This window comes from Solanum tuberosum, unplaced genomic scaffold, assembly GCF_000226075.1.
Source record: "Solanum tuberosum cultivar DM 1-3 516 R44 unplaced genomic scaffold, SolTub_3.0 scf00012, whole genome shotgun sequence".
Classification (NCBI taxonomy): Eukaryota; Viridiplantae; Streptophyta; class Magnoliopsida; order Solanales; family Solanaceae; genus Solanum; species Solanum tuberosum.
Genome location: NW_006238937.1, coordinates 794281 through 817190, shown reverse-complemented (window position 1 = coordinate 817190; position 22910 = coordinate 794281). Strand labels below are relative to the sequence as shown.

At 31.1% G+C, this 22910-nt stretch overlaps 3 protein-coding genes across 3 annotated transcripts; 2 read left to right on the top strand and 1 right to left on the bottom strand.

The window, feature by feature from the left end:
* Positions 1-3065: 3065 nt before the first annotated feature.
* Positions 3066-4516, top strand: LOC102589935 (mitogen-activated protein kinase kinase kinase NPK1-like). Its single transcript, XM_006339827.2, has one exon. It carries the CDS (start codon positions 3234-3236, stop codon positions 4302-4304), a length of 1071 nt encoding a protein of 356 aa, XP_006339889.1. The 5' UTR covers positions 3066-3233; the 3' UTR covers positions 4305-4516.
* An 8903-nt stretch (positions 4517-13419) lies between these two features.
* LOC102589598 (mitogen-activated protein kinase kinase kinase NPK1-like) lies at positions 13420-15168 on the top strand. Its single transcript, XM_006339826.2, has one exon. It carries the CDS (start codon positions 13799-13801, stop codon positions 14879-14881), a length of 1083 nt encoding a protein of 360 aa, XP_006339888.1. The 5' UTR covers positions 13420-13798; the 3' UTR covers positions 14882-15168.
* A 4112-nt stretch (positions 15169-19280) lies between these two features.
* Positions 19281-21654, bottom strand: LOC102589271 (uncharacterized). Its single transcript, XM_006339825.2, has 3 exons — positions 20891-21654; positions 20584-20769; positions 19281-19888 (listed from the first exon to the last, which is right to left on the bottom strand). The coding sequence occupies exons 1-3, from the start codon at positions 21599-21601 to the stop codon at positions 19604-19606; spliced, it is 1182 nt and encodes a 393-aa protein (XP_006339887.1). The 5' UTR covers positions 21602-21654; the 3' UTR covers positions 19281-19603.
* Between the last annotated feature and the right edge of the window lie 1256 nt (positions 21655-22910).

Sequence of the window (22910 nt, the reverse complement as noted above, 5' to 3'; positions counted from 1 at the left end):
TACCAAATAATTCATTTCTAACTCACTAATTACTTCAGAAATGACAACATCTAATATAACACACTAAAATTTATAATTTAATACCAACTAACACTTGTTATACAATTCGTCAAAAATCCAAATAACTTTTTTACATCTTACGAAACACATTTTCTTACAAATTTCTTTCAAATAATTCTATTAAATTCATTAATAAATATACAATTACTTTATACTTTAAGAAAAAAAATTAACACAAAACAATCACAAAAAACAGAAAATCACTAATATTATACATTTCACAACAGTTAACAAGTAATGATATCATCTTAAACATAGAGACGATTTACAGTTTAATAATTTTTTTTTTCATTTCAATATAATTTCAAAACAAACACTAAACAATAATAAATACTAACCCGAAGGATCCCATCTTCCACCATGTTTAATTAGAATTGATACGTAATTGTCCATCTCAATAAAATCAATTTTTTTTCAATGAAAAAAAACCTTCAATTACTCGATTCTTCTAATTTTTTTAGGCTGAAGAATTAAGAGAGAGAAACGTTGAAAAAAAAAAGATATGATCTGATTTTTTATTTTATTTTAACTGATTTTGAGTGAATTAAGGATAAAAAATATTGTTAATTTGTTTGGATCCCTTATTTCATGCTAATCATTAATTATCTACAATAAGTTCAAATTAAAATTACAGGCCACAATTTCAGTTTTTTACTTTATTATTTCTAATTCCGTTTTTTTAAAAAAAAAATCGTTTATCTTTTTATTTATTTTTTAAGTTTTTTCCAATTAATAAAAACATTTCTTTTTTTGTAAATTTGTTATAACCTGAAATTTTTTAATACTATAGCTTGAAAGTCTAAATCTACTGCTATAGCTTGAAAATAGTACTATAATATATGTCATATATGAAATTTACACTGTTCAGATTGCTTAATCCAAAAGAAATGAACAACATGAAGCAACCGAATTAGCGGAATATGATTTGGATGGATAAACAAAAAAAGTAAGGAAATCTGCTTCATACATACGCATGAGAATCATACAGTATTCACCGGCTTTGCGCAAAATCAGCTATTCCCGCCGCAAAGCACATTCTTTCTCACATTTTCTTTTTTGAGTTCATTATACAGATTAGTACTCCTTTTATTAAATAATCTAAAGAAGTAGTTAGCAATTAATTAATCCGTTTATGTTTTTAATATAAATTTCATATCATTGTACTAACAATGGGAAATAACTTAGTAGTCCTCGATACATGAACATGCTCCTAATCAGCTGGCATTTTCTACTTAATAATATTAACAAGATTTATAGATACTTCGGATTGGATTCCCATGTGGGGAGCGTGGTTGTACTAATTATTTCCACCGCTCTGAATATATCGTGTCTCCGTATTCCTAGTTTTAATTGCATCCCCTACCAATTTTTTTTTTTTTTTTTTGTTTTACTGTGTTGAAGTCAGAATTTCAACTTTATAATGAGTTTTAAATTTTATAATCATGATTTTAAATGTTAATACTTGAGTTCTAAACTTAATATTTGTATATGTTCAATAATTTTTTTAATAAAAACATATTATTTGAGCAAAAGTTACCGACTTCTATCTCCCCGCCTTAGCTTCCAACAAGAAGTTATCCTCATTTCTTTATCCTTTGGCCATAATTTTGACTAAATTTCAACAATTCACCTCAATTTTCGAACATCCACAAGTACTAAAAAAAATAAAAATATGTCAAAAGATTAAGTACTATCGGTTGCCTAATTCTTCTTATTATAATATATATAAATATGAATTTCGATTGGGAAAGGAGGAGGATGGAGGGGGTTGATTAATTTGTTGACTACATACTTTAACAATTCATACAAGTCATTTTTCAATATATAAAGTTTTCGTGGATGAAATTTATCAGCAAGTAGTGAATTGTAATTGTTTCCGCCGTCAAAATGAATGGCAAGGACCGCTAAATCTTTAGTTTAAGATTAGTCAAAATGCAATTAGCACGCAATAAATATTGTGGAAGTAAATAGTATTAAAAGAATATCAGTCCACTAGAGCCAAGAAGGAGTGCAATTTGCAATATTGAAATGGACATGTAAATTGTAGTAGTATTATTCGTACTAACAAGTAGTGGCTAGTATTAATTAAAAAGATTAGTACTAAGAAGATGGCACTTAAGTAGAAAAATATGCGAATTAAGACTTAGTGGCCGGTGGCTAATTTTTTTTGCAAAATTATTAGTGTGACTTTTGGACAGACCTACTAGCCATCATTCATGTACAATAATACTTTGAGAAGATTGATCAATTGCTGATCGAGACCTCTCTTTTTCCTTCTTTTTTTTTTTAGTAATTTATTGATTGAGATGTTTAAAATGTGACCATGAATAGAGTATGGTACGTTCAACAAAGTCACTAGTGACAGATTTGATAAACATCAACATCTCATTCTCGTGGGGATACAAATTTTAATTTTAGTACGTGAATGGAAAAGGATCTTAATAAGATTATCTAGCACACCTAACAAACACATTCCTAAACCTCTTTTTATTAAAATATTAGTATAAGACATTTATAATTATAATATTGATATATAACGGATAACTATCCACGCTTAGATGGTTACAAGCTAATTTCTCATATCACTTAACGAATAATGATAGTATATTCTTTATATCTCTACCGAGTTATATTACATTACTTGCAGTGTTGATCTACATGGTTGCCGTAACCCAAATTATTTCCTTGATCAATATCATTATATCAGCCACATCTCTTGGATGTACACTCGCATTTCGATAAGATTTAAGTAAAAAATATCATGATTTTTAATTTAACCTCTTTATATTGACTTGCTGACATAGACAAAGATTCATTGGACTAAAATTGATTTAAGCAGTTTGGCAAAATTATGAAGAAAAATCTCTCTGCTATCACGTGTCCTTTTTTATTTTATTATTATTGCCACTCTCACACAACTTGTACTATTTATGATAAAACCAATAGGCGCATATATTCATTTAATATTTGTGGAAAAATTAATACCATAAAAAAAGATACAATTTGAAAGAAAAAAGTAAAGTTAAAAAATTCCCCTCACGCTATATATAGAAGTGGCGTGTGTAACAGAGTTAAATGTGAATTGCAGATATCTTCTTTCCTTCTATAACTGAAAAATCCTAAATTACCAAAATTTTAGCACAAGAAACTTCTATTTACAAAAAATAACAGAAATGGATTGGGTAAGAGGTGAAGCAATAGGCCATGGAAGCTTCGGCAAAGTTAGTTTTGCAATACCCAGAAAACAGAGCACTCAAGTTATGGTGGTCAAATCATCTACAGCTTCTCGCTCAGATACTCTGATGAACGAGAAGTTGATTTTGGATGAGATTAAGGGTTGCCCACAAATCATCAATTGCCTTGGTGACAGCTATTCATACGAAAAAGGCGAAAAATTGTACAATGTCTTGTTGGAGTATGCTTCAGGAGGTGCCTTGTCGGAAAAGCTCAAGAATTCCGGTGATCGTAAGTTGCTGGAGATTGAAATCAGAAAATACACCAAGTCCTTACTGAAAGGGCTACACTATATCCACAAGTGTGGCTATGTTCACTGCGATATTAAACCGCAGAACATTCTTCTTGGCGAAGATGGTCAAGTCAAAATCGCTGATTTTGGGCTGGCAAAGAGAATTGAATCAATAAAAGACGATAAATTGAGATGTGAATTGAGGGGTACCCCACTATACATGTCGCCGGAAATGGTCACCGCCGGCGAACTAGACACTCCCGCCGATATCTGGGCACTTGGGTGTGTAATTGCTGAGATGGCAACAGGAGTTCCAGTCTGGGGATACTCAGATTTAGCCCAACTATTAATGAAAATTGGAGTTGGTGATGAGTTGCCTGAATTTCCGACGAAGTTATCGGAAGAAGGAAATGATTTTCTTGAAAAATGCTTCGTGAAGGACTCGAAAAAGAGATGGACGGCTGAGATGCTTCTAAAACACCCCTTTGTTGCTGATGAAGATGACACTGTTTTATTGAATGAAGAAAGATGCAACAGTGGCAGCCTTTCAACATCTCCTAGGTGCCCATTTGATTTCCCAGATTGGGTATCTGATGACTCTTCTGAATCATCAGTAACATATCCAATTACATCTTTGCCCTCGCCGGCAATTCAAGAATTGCGGAATTTGAACGGCGGGTCATGGTCCACAACGCCGGCTGAAAGGCTGCGGGCATTGTTAAGTGGTGAAATCAGACCTGACTGGTCGGCTGCTGATGGTTGGGTCAGCGTTAGATGATGTCAAATCATTTATTAAGGTTTTCGGTGATTAGAGTCAGATTTACAGAGTTCTGCAGAATTTTTTTTCAACTAGCAGCTCTGTTTTTTTAAAAAAAAAATTAACTTTAGAGAATAGACAATATCTTCTTTTTTTTTTGTACATCAGTTCATTGTATATATAAAACAGAATGCAATTATGATATGAAATTCTACATGAAACAAAGAGTGTAATTGGGGATCACTGATGTTTATTTTGTTTCTTGATTACTAGGTTTTTCCCCAAAATCATGGCAATGAAACTACTGTTTTCCAAACTAATTTTAATTTAAAATATTTGAGGATTAATAAATTTTATTTTTAACACAAAAATTTGACCTGGTTCTTGGAACTCGTCGTCATCTTTTGAAACATGGGAGCAGTATTAAAATTTAAAGTAGTACATTCAAATTGTGGAGGTCAAGGAAGAAGGTCTGCGTTTTAGTGATTTGCAGGTTAACAAAAAATGATTAGTCGTTTTGTTCTTTTCTATTCGACCATTTTGAATTTTGCACATCTTTAAAAAATAATGATTCATTTCTAAATCAAGATTTTATTGAAAACGTCATTTTCTTAAGTAAACTTATTGAGAATCAATCCTCAGAATTGCAATTTGCAAATAGAAAGGTCCCGAGGCAAGTTGAGAAATCCCATGCCTTTTTAGCCGCAAATAGTAGTAATTAATTACTCCATATGTTGTTGCCTTCATGCAATATTTGGGGAAGAACATGCCAACATGTGATTGCTACAATGCACTGCACAAATCCCATGATGTGATCTTTAATCACAGCTACACTCTCACTTGCATGAGCACTGATCATGGCCTTTGTGCTGTGGACCCCACATTTTCATCTACTTATTTGTTTTGTGCATTGACATTTCCTTTGTATGGTGCAAATTGGGCCACAAAAATATTAAGCAATCTTTGGTACCTAAACAATGTTAAGTTGGAGCGGGAGCATTTAACTAGTATTTATTTCAAATCTAACCTATATTTGTTCATACAATTGAAATGGAATAGAGGTGGGACAAATCTTCTCAACTTTTGACTTTATATGTAGCTTAGCTTATGCAATTGGGTTCCTCCTATATGATTGTGATTGAATAAAATTAACTAAACTCGTCAAGTTTTCCAAATGCCCAGACAAAATGGAATTACTTCATTTGTTCAATAATAATTGTCCACTATTAACTTGTCGCACATCTTAAAAAGTAATAAATAATAAGGGTAGTATTATTATATTACCCAATGAATCATATTTAATAACAATGGTAACATAAACACAAAAGTGTAAATTTTCTCAATGCGCAAGTATTGTTAAAATATTGGCAGTAAACCAAAAAAGGCAATGACATTATGAGGGGTAAACCAAAAGGCTAGTATAACTGGTTTTATACGCAATAGATTGAACGGTTTCTGTTGTTACAAGTAAGGCAACTGCCCAAGTATTCTGTGCCTATTAACAGTAATCACAGGCAAGGCAAGATTTGCGCAAAATCAGGTATTGGTGCCGGTGCGCCGCAAAGCTTCATACTTTTTTTTAATGCAAGTAGAACTAGTTTAATAACATGGCTATAATTTGAAATTCAATGCGCTAAAAGTTCCAATTAAACCTCCAAGTGACTGCTGCAACTCCATGAAGCACTCCACGTTCAGCATTAGTAGTTCATTCAATGACTCAAATCCATGACTTATAGATCACACAAATTTAACTTTGTCATTGCTCCAGAACTCCCTTTCAACAAAGTTTTAGTAATTCCTAAGCATGGATTGGATGTCCTGGTATTAAGTAGTTACTCAATTAGGTGTGTAAGCGACTAAATTTTGTGTACAAGGTGACATTTGCTTAAGAGTTTTGGTAAACTAGTTGTTGGAATTTAATTCTTTAAAAAGTAAAATGTTGTTTTTCAACTAAACATCCAGACTGAAAAAAATAACAAGTTTTTGTAAAAACTACTCAAAAACATAAATTCTTTCTTTTGTTAAAACTCTATGATCAACAAACGCCAAATAGTTCCACGTTATCGATACACAGTGTAATCATATAAGTGGCCTGAAAATTGTGTGTTCGTATACTCCATTAATAACTTATTTATAATACTCCCCTCTGTCCACATGTATATTACTTTATATCAAGGTCGTGAGACGTACTCTGCTTTTTAAATCAATTGTTTTACGAGTTTGTTAGCACGTGTTGGAGGTTTGAAATCATGTCATACATCCTTCTCTTCAAAAAAGATTAATTAGTACTAAAATACAAAAAATCAGATTTCGTATCCATATAAACAAGAGATTACCAATTTTTTAATACAATTAAATGAAATATAAAATTAATGATTAGCCAACCAATAGATATAGCTGTCGGTTGCTACATACTTACTGCAAGATATATATATATATATCATAATTTAGATGTACAAATAAAAAATCTGGTTTGGTATGAATAATTCCATATAATGCTCTCCACTCCCCGCTCAAGCCCCTACCTTTTTCACTTTTGATATCAGCCAAATGCAACATTAGAACCATGAAGAGTGCCAATAATGCTGCAATTTGCATCAATAATATGGACCTGTAACAAAATACTATTCTCTTTTCAATATTACCTGAACTTGTGAGGCATTAAGAAAAACATTGAAAAATATAATTTAAATCATAACTTTTTACTATTGCCTTTTGTGAATTTATAAATATATATTCCCTCCGTTCCTATTTATATGTCATACTTACTAAAAATAGATGATCCTTATTGTCATTTCATAAAATCAATACATAAATAACACTATTTTTCTTATTTTACCATAGAGAGTTATTAGTTTTGAAAATATGAATTTAACCAATATAGAAAAACTAAATGATTAATTCATGTTAATTGATCAATTTAATTAATCAAAATAAATTAACTTATGTTAATTTATTGAAAACATGATTTCAAAAGAACACTAAATAAAGGTACAATAGTAAACTTACCTAATTTTTAAAGGGAGTTAAAATCTAAAACGGTGACATATAAATAGAAACGGAGGGAGTAACTTTGTAGTTAATGTAATTATCTCTTAAAAAATATAAAAACTTCAACAAATGAAAGGACAAATATAAAAAAACTCAAATATTTATCTTAAACAATAAAAAAAAACGTTAAAAATTTACTTGATATGAAATAAATGAGCTCACAATAGCAGCAATAGTAATAAAAGAGAAAGAATGTTAAAGCTTGTAATTTGCGTGCGGGAACAAATATGAGTCAAAGATGCTGTGACTTTTGGACTCACCTATTAGCCGCAATGCATGTAACAACAATTTGGAATGAGTTAATATAATTTACAATTTAACCATGGTAGCAACTTTTCACCATTGTGTGGGTATGATTTGAGATCTCTTTTGAATTTTTTTGATTGGGATGTTTAAAATGTAATTGTGAATAATAATTGAAAGGAATATGGGACGTGCTTATTTTTATGAACAAATAAAATGAGTGGTAGAGTATCCATTTCCAAGATTTCTTAACCATCACCATCCCTGCCTTGTAGGGTCAACTTTAAAATTTTGTATGTTAACAAAAAAGATCCTTTCTTGTCTTATATATTTTCAATAAAGATCTATTCCCACATTCTCAATCGAAAGAAAAAAAAAAAAAGGCCAGCTAGCTATAGGATATTTTATAAAATTTATACAACGTTAACTAGTTTTTAGAGTTTCCATGTTTTTGAAAAGATAAAAAGATCGAGTTAGGAAATCTTCAATTGTGCAAACTCGATTTTTGAAAATTTCAAATATAACGCCACGATTATTGTATTCATTTAATCTGAACTGGCAATCATCTATTGAAAAAAGAGTAGTAGTATTGAAGTATTCAAATTTGAGAAAGTCGAAGGAAGATGGGATTCTCACTACCTTATCTAATTCCTGTGGGCTGTTTGAGTCTAATAAAAGAGACAATTATAAATATGTGTACATACTCTCCAATTCAAAAGGTTGAAAACAGTTAATTTGGTCAGGCATTCAAATAAAGTAGGTGGTACCAACATGAGTTGTAGTGCAGTGGTACGATTCAAATATTCTAATCCAAAGATCTCAAATTTAATTTCTGGATAAGGAGAAAATTTTATTGGGAGTGTCACCCAAAAATTAGTCCTGCAATGTGTGATCAAGACTTAGTCAAAGCTCAAATATTGACTCTGGACACCATATGAAAATAAATGAGATTGTTGTAGAATAGAAATTAAATTAAGAAAACATAGGTATAATGAGAATCATCAGAAATGCAAATTGCAAAAGGAAAAGGTCCCGAGGCTATAGGCAAGTTGTTTTAGCCGCAAAATAGGAGCCTTGTACGTAGTTGATAAAATAACCAATAGTAAGGCAGAATCAATTACTATCTGTTGCCGTCATATACAATTGAACATGCCAACATGTGATCCTTACAGTTCACTGCACTTATTCCAATGATGTGGACTCATATTTTTATTAGGCTATAGTCACACTTTCAATATGTACACTGGCAGTGGCACTACCACTCTGTAGATAATTTATGAATTTTTATGTGTTTCAACTTAAAAAGTGGTGATGATAATTTACTTTATGATTTCAAATTCTACTCAATGTAATCAAATATGGTAAGACCAAATGAATGAACATTTCATGTGTGTGTCACGAAAACGAAGGGCAATAAGAATTATTATGAGGGGTAAAGTAGAAGGTAGAAGCTGCCTTTATTATCTCCTTATTTATAAGCAATCAAAATGAGGGCTTTATCCTTAGCATTCTGTGCCTATAAACATCTTTTGCAACCGAAATCACCGGCAACCAAAGCTTTACCAAAATCTGCTGTTGCTACTTTGCGGCGGAATATGACTCTCACCTTTTTTTCTTTTCTTTCTTTTTACCTTTCGACTACTTTTCTCGTTTCAAAATAAATACTAGTGTTTTGATTTGAACATCCTGTTAAGAAATTAGTTATCCGAGAATTGTTATTCCATCTTGAATATATGATAAAATAACATTGTAATTTCAGAATAAGTTATCTACAATGTTATTACAATCAAATATAAAATTAATTCTCAGATTAATTATTCTTTAATATCTTCTAGTTGTTAATCATTAAGTGAAGAAAAAAAAGAACATAAATAGTGGGAAGCGTGGTACATTAATTATGTGTTCCATATGAAACATGGCGTGTGTCCATCCATACATAACTTATTCCTAATTTCAATAACCAACTCCACCAAAACCAATTAATCTCCTTCCGTATTGTTTAGCACAACATCGATTCATTATTTTTCATTCCCTCATCATTTCCGTAAAATTTGGCTATATTTCAGTATCTTGCTTTTAATTGCCCCCATTATGGATAAATTATACATCACTATCATATACTCCATCCCTCCACTTTTATTTGTCATATTATGTTTTTTGAAAGTCAATTTGAATAATTTTCAAAGTTAAATTAGATTATATTAATTCGATATTTTAAACAAAAAAAATTAGATATTCAAAAATTATACGAAAAGTACTATAAATTGCAATTTTTTGTGTATTAATATGATGAAATATACATCGTGAAATGTTAGTCAAAGTTCTTATCGTTTGACTCTTAAAAAGGAAACCATGACAATTAAAAGTGGACGGAGGGAGTAGTATATACTAACTTTATCCTTATTTTTGAACAATTACATATATTACCACTTTTAGTATTTTATACCATATATTATTGAAGATACAATCAATATCATATCCCTTATAACTAGGATTGATTAATTATCTTTACATTTAAACTCCAAAATTAGATCTTTCTATCAGAGAGTATGAGTTAGGGTAAAACTCAAACACTAACACTTCCTCTTCCTCTTCCGTTGATCAGTCGAAATTTATTGAGAATAAACACTCCATTAAAATGGATGTTCTACCGTTTGTCAACACACATCAAATTCTTAGCCTTCTCAAACCAATCCATCATCCCCCCCCAAAGGGGAGACACCTCTCGCATGTAGAGACAATGGGTATCATGGTAAGCAAAGATTTCAAGCCCAATAGATTTATCAAATTCGACATTGACGATGTTACAGGTTGCATACCTTGTATACTATGGATCAACCAAGAAACTTCGCATCACTTCTCCCGTCGGATCTAGGCGCAGTGAGCAACACCGATGAATCAAAAGGTGAAGCAAACACCGCCGTGGTGAGATGCCCTAACCAGCCACTAACGTAATCGAAAAATTTCAATAAGCGGAGATTTACACATGTATTTGACACATTATTGAGATACGATTATATGTATCTAGTTTTTATTAGTGTATCTTATTAAGTGTGTATGTATCTAATGAATACATTGGAGATTTTTACTTATTATTGAAAATTTACGCATGTATTTGACACAATTTGTTCTGCCAAATATCTTAGTCTTGTTATATGTATATGGTCTTCTATCATGTATCTTAATATTATCATTGATAATTGATATATCAAATTATACATATAAAAGATACATGAAATAATATTAGATCATATAAATATATACATGAAATTAATATTAGATCGTATAAATAGATAATGGAATAAATACTAGATACTTTTATGATACATATGAATGTACTCGTATGATACTCATGTATCTAAGTGTTTAGTTTGTTGGATACATTATATATTGACAATAGATACATCAAATTAAGATACATTAAATTTCCATAATAATTAATTGTCCATATATTTTGAAAATCATCAATTACTCTTCTAATTAAGGAAATTCGTTCGACAGATACATGTATCTTGCAAAAATTTAAAAAATTAATAATTAAGACCTAAACTAGTAAAATTTATGTAATTTGACCTTTAATTATCTCATGCCTCCAACAACATGTTTACTCCAAACTAATTCAACTTTGTTATAAAATAATATATTGTGGATGTCCACTACATCAAGAAGTTACTCCATTACTTTCCTCCATTATGAAGATAACCATAACCTCCATAACCTCCACCTTTATAACCATTATTCTTGTAACCTTTCACTTCCATAACCTCCCCATTATATTCATGTTAATGTCATGTTTATGACTAACCTTTTGTATGTCTCTATGTTACACTATAAATAGAGGCATAAGGGTTCATATTGTAGTGACTTGAAGATTTGGTGAATACATGAAAGAAAGAAAGTTATATTATATTGTTCCTCTTGTCTTATATTCTTCTTGTCTTCATCTTTATATTGTTCTTTTGTTCTTAAGTTTTACAACAAACTTAATGTATTTAGTAAAGTACAATTAACTATGGCGGTTAGTGAAAAAAAAATACATAATACAAATATATCTATTGATTAGTGTGAACGCCGATAATGTACTACCGGTTGATTTTTATTAAAAACCAAAGTGGATCTTTCGTCAAACTCGTTCATCTAGGTATAAGCGAATTTTCCTTCACAAATTATGCAAAACAAAATGTTTTATTAATCTAAAGTCCCAACTCCAAAACATGTATACATGTTTGACAAAATTTATCAATTCACATTAACTAGTATAAGACATGCAATACACCGGTCAATATTAAAGAAAAAGTAGACTTAGAAAATTATTATTTTATTTTATTGAGCACGTTAAATAGAATTATTTCAACAAAATTATAAATGTCATTTTGTTTCTCCACTCAAGGTAGCAAAGGAACAAAGAATATTTTTCATGTCATAAAAGTATCATAACCATATAATTTAGGATACAACAATTTGAACATCATGATTCACAACTAATGGTAATTATGCATACCACTAATAATTATTAGGTTTGTTTTGTTATCATAAATAATCAAATTAAATGCAAATGTGTTTGAAATTCTATTACACCAAAAATGATCTTTAACGATAATTAATTAAAAATAATAATTTAATTACCGTTAAATATTATTTATAATGATAATTAACACTCTTTATAAATATTTCAAAAACTTATAACAATATTAAATCTAATAATAATAAACTAATGTTAGTAAAGACTTTTATACTCTTTATTATATATATTATCGTTAAAAGCAATTTTTATTATGACTTAAATTTGTAAATGATAGTAAAATGAGAAAGGAGCCCACAAGAGCTATGAAGAGTGCCAAAAAAATGGCTGCGACTTTTAGAGTTTTCAATTAGCCATTATGTTTATACAAACAATTTTGTACGATTCAAATTCAATTCACAATTTAACCATGACAGAATCCGTCCACTTTATTCTCTGATTGAAAACTGACCTTTTGTTCTTCTTTTTTTCTTTCCTTTTTTTGTATTTTGTTGGTTAAGAAGAGATGTTTAAAATGTGATCGTCAATTTTATTAATTTCTGTCTTTTATAAAAACATATACATTATAACCAACGGTAGAGTGGTCATTTAGGAGATTTCATAACCATCACCATCCAATCCTCGTGGGTCCGATTTTCTCATATATATATATATATATATATATATATATATTCACACTTCTATGGAAAATTGAAATATTGTGAATCGTCTACGTTCATTTTAACTTGTCTTATTTTAAGTTGAAGCCTTTAGGGGTGGACGACTTTTCAGGAGAAGAAGAAGAAGGCTGTAAAGAAAAGATTTATGATGAGGTTAATAAAATCTCAGAAAAACATCTTTATAAAATCTAAAAGATGTGATGGTCTTGCATCTAAGGTTTTGGAGCAAAGTTCAAATGGTCTCGCTATTATCAGACCATCTTCCTGAGAAATGTTCTATTATATTAAGAACAAGGGTATACACAACATTCTAGGTAAGATCTTGTTCTCCTTCTTGCTTTATAGCTTGGAGAATCTTATCCCTTTGCTCTTGGTTTAAATAATTATCCCACCAACCTTTCAGTTGATCAGTAAATTCAGTTGTTATCATATCAGCAATAGTTTTATCACTATTCTTATTAGCCTTACAGATAGTGTTGTACATAAGCATTTTATGTACCGTTATATAAATCTGTATAATTTTGAAAAATAATTTAGAAAGTAAATAATTAATAAAACTAAGGGTAAAATATGGAGATTTTTTTTTTAAAAAAAATGATAAGCAAAAATAAAAATCTATTTTCAAAATAACGAACAACTAAAATTGATCAAAAAATAATTAATTCAAAACCAACCATTCAATGGACCAAGTTAATGTCAGTTGTCTTAGTAATATTAAGAAGAAACTCCTTAGTTTAGGAAAAGAAGAAGAAGAAATATCTTACAAATTATTTTTACTGTTAATTGTCTCTCTACAACTTGAACTATTAATTAATTAAAAAAATCAATCTATGATGTGTTCATTCGTCACGGTTCACTCGTTATATGAAATTAACTTTGTAAAGAAAAAAAAAAAAAAAAAACAAAAAAACCCCGCACTATATATAGAAGTCCCCTGTGTGAAGTAAAGTTCGCGATTCATTGCGCGTTCGTCTGTTCTCTCCTTTCCTTTTTCAAACAGAAAGCCTAAAAGTACCAAAATATCAACTCAAAATACATCAATGGATTGGGTTCGAGGTGAATCAGTAGGCCATGGTAGCTTTGGCAAAGTCAATTTTGCAATACCCAAATTCCACAACACTCATATTCTTCCGTTAATGGTGGTCAAGTCATCTGCAGCTTCCTCCTCTGCTACCCTCATTAACGAGAAGATGATCTTGGATGAGCTTAACTCTTGCCCTTACATTATTCGCTGTATTGGCGACAGCTATACATACGAAAAAGGAGAAAAATTGTACAATGTCTTGTTGGAGTATGCTTCAGGAGGTGCCTTGTCGGAAAAGCTCAAGAATTCCGGTGATGGTAAGTTGCCAGAGAATGAAATTAGAAAATACACCAAGGCCTTATTGAAAGGGCTACACTACATTCACAAGAGTAGATATGTTCACTGCGATATTAAACCGCAGAACATTCTTATAGGCGAAGATGGTCAAGTCAAAATTGCTGATTTTGGGTTGGCAAAGAGTGCCGAATCAGTAAAAGATGATAAATTGCGAAGTGAATTGAGGGGTACCCCACTTTACATGTCGCCGGAAATGGTTACAGGCGGCGAACAGGGCACTCCCGCCGATATCTGGGCACTTGGGTGCGTGATTTCTGAGATGGCAACTGGAGTTCCAGTCTGGGGTTACTCAGATTTAACCCAACTATTGATGAGAATCGGAGTTGGTGATGAGTTGCCTGAATTTCCGACGAAGTTATCGGAAGAAGGAAAAGATTTTCTTGAAAAATGCTTGGTAAAAGAGCCAAAAAAGAGATGGACGGCTAAGATGCTACTAAAACACCCCTTTGTTGCTGATGAAGACGACACTGTTACATTGAATGACGAAAGATGCAACAGTGGCAGCCCTTCAACATCTCCAAGGTGCCCATTCGATTTCCCAGATTGGATATCAGACGACTCCGCTGAATCATCAGTAACATATCAAATTACATCTCTGCCCTCGCCGGCGATTCAAGAATTACTCAATTTTAGCGGCGGGTCATTATCCACATCACCGGCTGAAAGATTAAGGGGATTAATGAATGAACTCACACAATCTGAATGGTCCGATGCTGATGATAACTGGGTCAGCATTCGGTGATGTCTATCTCTATCAAATATTCAAACTTTATTTTTAAAAATTGATTAATAGAAGTATTTAGATTTTCAGAGTACTGAAAGATTTTTTTGTTATCAGCTCTGATTTTTAATTTTTTTTTTTTAGCTTCTTTATCTGTAATTAGAAATTAAGCTCATTGTACATATATAGGTTGTAATTAGGATTTACGGTATCGCTTTCAATATTAAGACAAGTGATTGGTACTAAACAAAGTGTACATTTTAAAAAAAAATCTTTAATAGCAATATTTAGTGAATGAAGTCATTAAACAACTTGGTTACTTGGAAAAATGGGAATTGTAGAATGGCAGAGGATGAGTTGAAGTTATTATTATTATTTATTTATTTTGGGCCAACAATGATCGATAAAATCAATATACGCAATCATTCAGTTTATCTTTTGCAAGTTGCAATTTTCTTCCATAAAATCATTGTATAGCCGAAAATCAGTAGTAGTGTAAAGTGTTTCGATCAACTAATAAAACGGATAAAAACCTTTCAGCATAAGTTGCAATCCTTTAGATTATTACAATAAATTCGTGATACATCCTTCCTATCCTTAAGATTGTGGGTGCTCGAATAAAAAATATAAAAAAGACATGTTAAAAATGAGATTCGAACTTGGATTCAACAAACACAAAAAAAGCCTTAAGCACCCATCCAAGAATCAACGGATTAGTTAGATCATTTGGTCATTGGGTGCTCTATGTTAATTTTATACAAATATTTTTTTATTTCTACATAGATATATATATTTCGAGACGAGGTTAATGGGTGAAAGAGCACCCGGAGTACACCATGTGGGTCCGCCCCTGTCCACTCACGCTTCAAGAGGTAATTCTTGAATTAAGTTTCAGTAAGTTTGTGTTCTAGCATAAATGTTATTGGTTATCTATTATTCATGTAAGTAGTATGATTTCGGTATGCTTCTGCTATGCATATAGTTTTCTAACAAATATCTCATATGATCATTCAATTATGACAAAAATATTTAAGCCCTTGGATTAGAGGTGCTAAAAAAATGCAACTGGTTAATATTGTGAAATTATTTTCTTAATAACTACTTCGACTTCTACATTTATTTATTTGTTTATCTACTAAATTTTCTTATTGAAAATTCTAATATCAATTAGGGAAGCCATGCAATTCTTATTCCAAAAGGCAAGACATGTGACGTGAGAAAAGACAATGGATATTCTTCTTTTTATTTCCTGAATAAAGAAATGTCAACTTGTGCAATCAATTTTGAAGAAAGGAATACAAATATAGTTGGTTAGAATGAATTATTTGCTACTCCATCTACAGTTGCAAGTGGCTGCTATGTCTTTGCAACTTTCTAAGCATTTGCAAATTGCAATATGTCAGGATTGAATTTAAACAATTCCAGTTGTTTTATCTGACATTTATCTGTTGAAAAAGTTAGTTAATTTTCATATTTAATGATGTGTGACAATTGGACTAGGAATCTTTGCAACTTGAAACCCCCTTGATTAGGCATCTTTACATGTTCCCAATTTTACATTTATTACACAGATTTTCAAAGCCTAGCTAGCCTAACAATAATAAGATAACTTTCCATCATTATTCTGACTAAATTACCCAATTTTAATCTTTAAGAACATGGGCCAAAGAATATTCCTCAAGCACCATTTTGATTCTTCTTTGGAGCTCAATTTACTTGGGGTTATTTGCAGTTAATTAACACTTGCTTGTGTTTATGAATTTTTTGTAAAATAACCTCACTACGGCTATTTTAAACTGTTCACAGGTCATGCCGATTGACAAACTTGCTGCAACAAACCCGATTTCTCAATACATATACATAAACATTATATTCATTGATGACCAAATTATAATAACAACACTTGAATTACAAAGAGAAATATTGAAATAACAAGTAGCTAAAGATAGATATAAGAATAGGGATGAGAAGTTAAGACTCTAGAAAGAAGATGAGAGGAAAAGACAGTTTCTTCATAATACGCATAATCCTCCATAACCGTACACAAAAACCATTTAAACTCTACTCAACCTGGATCCCAAGCAAATCTATTATTGAGCTGCCTAATTCTTGGGCCTCTTTGTGGTTTAGTCTCAGGCCCAACAGCTTGGCCAGCCTCTGACCTATCAGCGTTCACAACACTTGCCTTGTTTGCAAGTCATACTGAGTGGATCAACGACTTTATTCTACATATCTTTCACAAGTTCACACATTGGCAAGTATGATCAATATTGTTCTGTTGTTCTCAAATTATATCAAGACTAATATGATTTGATATTGTCTTCATTCTATTAAGCTTGTTAAATTGTTAATAAGTATTAGCATATGACTTGCTTGTGTTGTTCAATTATTTTTAGACGAATTGAAGTATATAGGTCCTTATTCAAACCAAGACACATGCATGTCTATATTGCAGTACTAATGTCTGTATCTTTTCTGGACCACTTGATTGAAAAATGAAGGGCAAAAATTAAAATAGTAAAAATGAAAAGACGATCCCAAAAATAGGAATATTTGTACGAATGATCCCTTTGCTGCATTTTCTGGCTTATTACTTGCAAAATAAACGTTCCTAAATATTTTAGGCCCACTACCTCTTTCCACATTTCAATAGTGGGCCAATATTTTGGATTGTCATATTATGGGCCTTGGCCTAATGCTTGGTGTATATTTCCAACTTCTGAGTAGCAGTACAAATCGAAATTAGGCCATTAGTTGAAAAAGAAGGATTATATTAGTACCACTAAGAGAAAATCACCCCACGTAAAATAATAAGATCCTATATTATTAAATTTATAGGTATATAGCAAGATTTTATAATATGTAGTAGATTTAAATCTTTCCAAACCCACGATTTTAGGCTTAATTCTAGGTATCATATTTACATTTTGAAATAAATCTAAAGAAGGAAATGCTAATTAGATTTAGATGAAAATCTCTCTCTCTCTAAAATGATCTCAATCGCAATTCCCTCTACCCAAATAATCTTACAAGTTACAAACATGATCTGTTATTATTGTTGCTTTTCTATATTTTCATATTATTCGTTTCCGATTTTAAGGTTTTTTCAAGAAGTTGAAAAAAATTAATTATCGTCACTAAAGTAACTTGAAGTTTAAGTTAAAAAATGGATTAGCTACCAACGAACTTCGTTTTGAGTGGACAGAAACATTGAATGAAGCTCGAATCTAAAATTTAAGCTATTTAGCTACGTCAAATTTATACAAAATTTAGACACAATTGTATACATATTGGAAATATCTATCTATCCTTGATTTGAGTAATAACATTATTTCCCCACCTCTGCCAAAATTTACCACCACATATTATTTTTTTTATCCACCTCTCTTCACAATAATATTTTCACTTTTCCTTCTATATGACTCGATCCTTCAACCTATTTTGAATAGTTAAAACAAGAATCACTTATCGGCATTAAAACTCTTTCCAACGGGAAATCCAAATTTTATCCCTTCACCAAACAACAGCAGGACCCCTGCAAACTTTCTACCTACCTATTGATTGAGGGTGGTTGTTAAACCGGAAAAGATCCGTCCGATTCGGATAATGTGGTTAAGATTGCAATTGCCAATCACATTGAATGCAAGTGGTTCTTCTAGCATACATGGCATCCAAATTGTTTGCGGAGAAAATTGGGGAAGAAGACTGTTACGAATCTAGCCACAATGCAGGACCCAATTGATATACTATCAAATTACGTTTGGGATCCGGTTAAAGGAATGAGCATGTGCACTAAAGATGCCAATATATAGAGGATGAATTATCTCATTAGAGTTATGCTATTAGTTATGTCATTTTCTTTTAATTACCTATTTTGTAATACTAGTCTGGAATCTCCCTTTTCTATTTTCCTTTTTTTCTTTGATCAGCTTGTAACAAGTTGTTTGATGATCAATACAAAACTTAGTTTGTTACAAAGACTTTTTGGATCGAAGAGAAAAAAATTGACGAAAATTAGGAAAGTAGATGCTCCAAAATAGGCTGCAGCCTGTAGCTCTCATATATACGTTTAAAAAAATCTTCTATTTTTGATAAATAAAAAAATATGAATCAAATTTTATTTATATCGAAATTTTCTCTTATATGATCTCTTTTCAAGTCCAAGGGATTGTAAGCAAACTCAAAATGATTTACCCAAAAAAAGAAAGAAAAAGCAAACTCAAAATGACAATCAATAATGAGATTGCCATTAAAATTGACTTTTTGTACTTGGTATTTATATTAAATTGAGCAATTTAACGTTAAAGGTTATTAAAAATTAAAGTAAAAATACATAAGTATTATTTTAATTACTATTTGTATTCATCGATTTAATGTGTCCGATTAATTTAATGAAAAATATTTAGCAGTACAACAAGAATAGCACGCAAATCATACATACGGAAGGACTCATTACTAGCAGTACAAATCTCAATTGAATGAACCAAAAGATGTAGAAATAAAAAAAGTATAAATACTATGTTTATGATGGCATTTATAATTCACTCAATACCACAATCATAACCGACAAATTACCTGGCAGCCACACCTCATTTTCCTCTAAAATAATAAATAAAATTCAAAAAATTATTACAAATCTTAGCAGCTAGCAAGCACTTGCCTATATATTTTTCTCAACTTGTTTGTCTCTTTGTTACACCTAACACCGCCGTGCGTATTTGTTGATTAGTAGTAATTTATAAGTCATATATAGGTGCAGAATTTCTTCAACGAAATTGGAACGTTCATTTTCTTAGGTTCCATAACAACGTTGCATTGAACCCTCTTGTAAAATTTGGGCTTAACCAGTCTTCCCAAAACATATGCCCTGGCTCGAACCTTGAAATCTAAGGACAACGAAACTGGTGCTAGTGGTTTACCCTCCTTGCTCATCAAGTCCACTCCTCCTCCATACAATGGAATTTTATTTCCTATTAAACTCACCGTTACTGTTCTCTGACTTTTTCTTCCTTGGTAAAACTTCTTTATCTGCTCTACCCAAATACATAAAGACTATGATTAGTAATTCACCCACAATATGTAAAAAAAAATTACACTATCAATGATTTTTTATCCGTAATAGCATGTTAGTTACGTTCTAATCGAGAGAGATTTTGGTTGGCTACTTGAACTTAAACTTTTTTTGATAAGCTAACGTTAGATTATATATTTCTCATCTTGTAATTCTCTCCCTTATTTCCCTACCTCTCCCCCACCCTCTATATAATTATTAATTTAACTAGAGATCAAATAATACTTATCAAGAGATTTACATGTAGTCATTTAGTAGTAAGTGATCTAAAGTGTAGATATTTTTTAGTTGAACTTAAGCATATAAAAAAATAAGACAAGTAGCGCAATATATATATACTTCCTTTCATTTAAAAAAAATGACGTATTTTTTTCTTTTTTAGTCTGTTTTTTATTCATTTCCTTTGTCAACACTTTAATTTCAGCTTTTAATATGACACGTTTAAAACAACAAAATTAAATGACATTTGACATAACTTTGATTAAGAATCATTATATTGAAAAGTCTTACTTATTTTTTTTAATCTACTTGTCAAGTCAAATTAGATTCTTTATTTTATTTTATAAGAACGAGTATTAATTATTGTTTTCTAAGTACATCGATCAAGGCACAATATGAATTGGAAAATAATAAAACGTAGTTGACTACTTACCGTTCCTGTAGCAACGGTGAGCTGTGAAAAGGAAAGAACAAGAGGCGTAGACGTTACATGCACCCCAAAGAATGTGCCTGTATTACCAAATATCAGCTTCACTGTAGAATTCATTGATACCATCACTGTTGCAACTCCCGAGAAATCCATCCCCGATTGAACCCCAAATTCATTATATGAAATACTCTGCACACATTTATAAATCACTTCAATGAAACAACCGGATCTAGATACGGATTTAACTTATATACACAGTTTGTCTGATCCAAAAAATTTACAGGTGATCTAATTGTATAAATATTTTTACCTTCATGGTAACGACAGGTTTCTGATTTCTGCTGGCACCCCACAAGATCAAAGAAAAGAAAGTGAATAGCAAAAAGAATCCAACAATAAAAGCCAAGAAATAACAGCGACGAGGGACACTTTTACTATAGGCATCGTCATCAAGTAATCCTTCTTCTTCAATAGCATCAAATTCTTTCCATTGCTGTTTATCTCCTTTACGATGACGATGATTATGGTGTCTCCCGCTGTTGCTTCTAGACCCGTTACTCGACTTCTGCGAACCGGGCTTTAGCGAGCCCGAATAACGCGTAGAGGACGAGTCACGAGATTGTCGGCCCGGTGAGCCCATCGGGCTGAGTATAGGAGTGGAGTGGAAAGAATTAGTAGTCTTTTCTCCATCATGCGAATCTCTTGACGGGCTTTGGACGTAGTAAACGGGCCGATTCGGAGATGATGGGGCTAAACTCGTCACCTCCGAATCAGTCTTAGCATGATGCGTTGACGACATTGTTGATTGATCTAATAAATTCAAAGAGGAGGAATTGGAGAAATAATAGAGATGAGTAGATCTAGGATATTGATGACTATTAGTGAGAATGATGAGGAAATAATGAAGTAGTAGTATATAGTAATAGAAAAGTCCAACACCCACGTTGGTACTAGTTTGTTTATTTGTTTTGTATGCCAAATATTGCGTGAGAGTGCAGTTAATTGAGGGACTGAAGGGCATGGAGATAGGAGACCAAGAGTATCTCTCACAGGAAAAAATAAATGTTAAAAACTTTTTTTTAGTATCAACTGCCAGTTGGAATTTCATTATATTTATGCAGTTTGAGCTAATTTATACGTACTACCTTCACTATATCTACTTGAGTATTTTTTTACTCGAAGAAATAAGTAATCGAATTACAATTTTACTAGCTGACTTCTAATTATTACTGTACTATATTTACTTGTTCAGTTTTTTACTCGAAGAAATAAGTGATTGAATTACAATTGTACTAGCTGACTTCTAATTATTACTATAAGTCATCTCGGGAAATGAATTGAAAATTATTAATATGTTCATTTTTATTTTTACAGTATTTTAAAATAGATTTTTCATTTTCACTTGTTATTTTTCACATGTTAATTTTCACATGTTAAGGAAAGAGATTTTTCTTTTCATATATTATCCTCAATATTAATTATTTATTCTTAACATTAATTACTTATTCCCCAAATTATTTCTAAAGATCAAAGACTACAAAACAAATTTATATCATTATTATTTCTTAAGGACGTGTAAAATCCAAAATAGAAAAGTAAAAATAAATGGAAGGAGTAATAATACTTAATAATAAGAATAAAACAGATATAAAATGATATAAACTGATTGATGTTGTCTTTATTATTTGTATTTTCGACTAAACCACACCCAGAAAAGGTCAATTTTACTACTCCCTATGTCCCTAATTACTTGTCCATTTTTCCTTTTATAGTTGTCCTTAATTACTTGTCAATTTTGACAAATCAAGAAAGAACAATTTTTTTTACCTATTATACCCTCAATTAAATGACTAATTACTTTGAAAAATATAGAATTTTTCATCCACTTCATAATTAATAGAGATAAAATGATAAACTCACTATGTCATTAATTGTTTTCTTAATAAGTGTGTCAATTCAAAGGTGGACAAGTAATTAGGAACAGAGAGAGTATGAAAAATTATAGATTTGATTTGGCTTTTATTAGAGGCAATGAACTGGTACCTTCCTTTTTTTGGTTTTTTCCCTTTCTTTTTACAAATAGAATTGCAGCCACTAATCCGTAATCTAGTGGTCGGGTGAAGAATTATAGTAAGATTTTGAGTTCAGCAAAGGTAAGACTATTAGATGATTTTTCCCCCCTTTCTATTCAAACTTTGGTCAACAAAGTTACTTAATACACATATTGATAAAAAAGTAACATGTAACTATACAATTAATCGATATAGAACAACAAGCTCTATTTTAAGCATTCTATAATTAATTATGTGAATTTGATTTGGAGACATGAG

Bases quoted from the DNA above. Each gene is read 5' to 3' on its own strand.
- LOC102589935 (XM_006339827.2), top strand. From the start codon at position 3,234: ATGGATTGGGTAAGAGGTGAAGCAATAGGCCATGGAAGCTTCGGCAAA.
- LOC102589598 (XM_006339826.2), top strand. From the start codon at position 13,799: ATGGATTGGGTTCGAGGTGAATCAGTAGGCCATGGTAGCTTTGGCAAA.
- LOC102589271 (XM_006339825.2), bottom strand. From the start codon at position 21,601: ATGCCCTTCAGTCCCTCAATTAACTGCACTCTCACGCAATATTTGGCA. The intron at 20,770-20,890 runs GTAAAAATATTT...AAATGTGTGCAG, and splicing joins AACCTGTCGTTACCATGAAG to AGTATTTCATATAATGAATT. The intron at 19,889-20,583 runs GTAAGTAGTCAA...TGGGTAGAGCAG, and splicing joins TCACCGTTGCTACAGGAACG to ATAAAGAAGTTTTACCAAGG.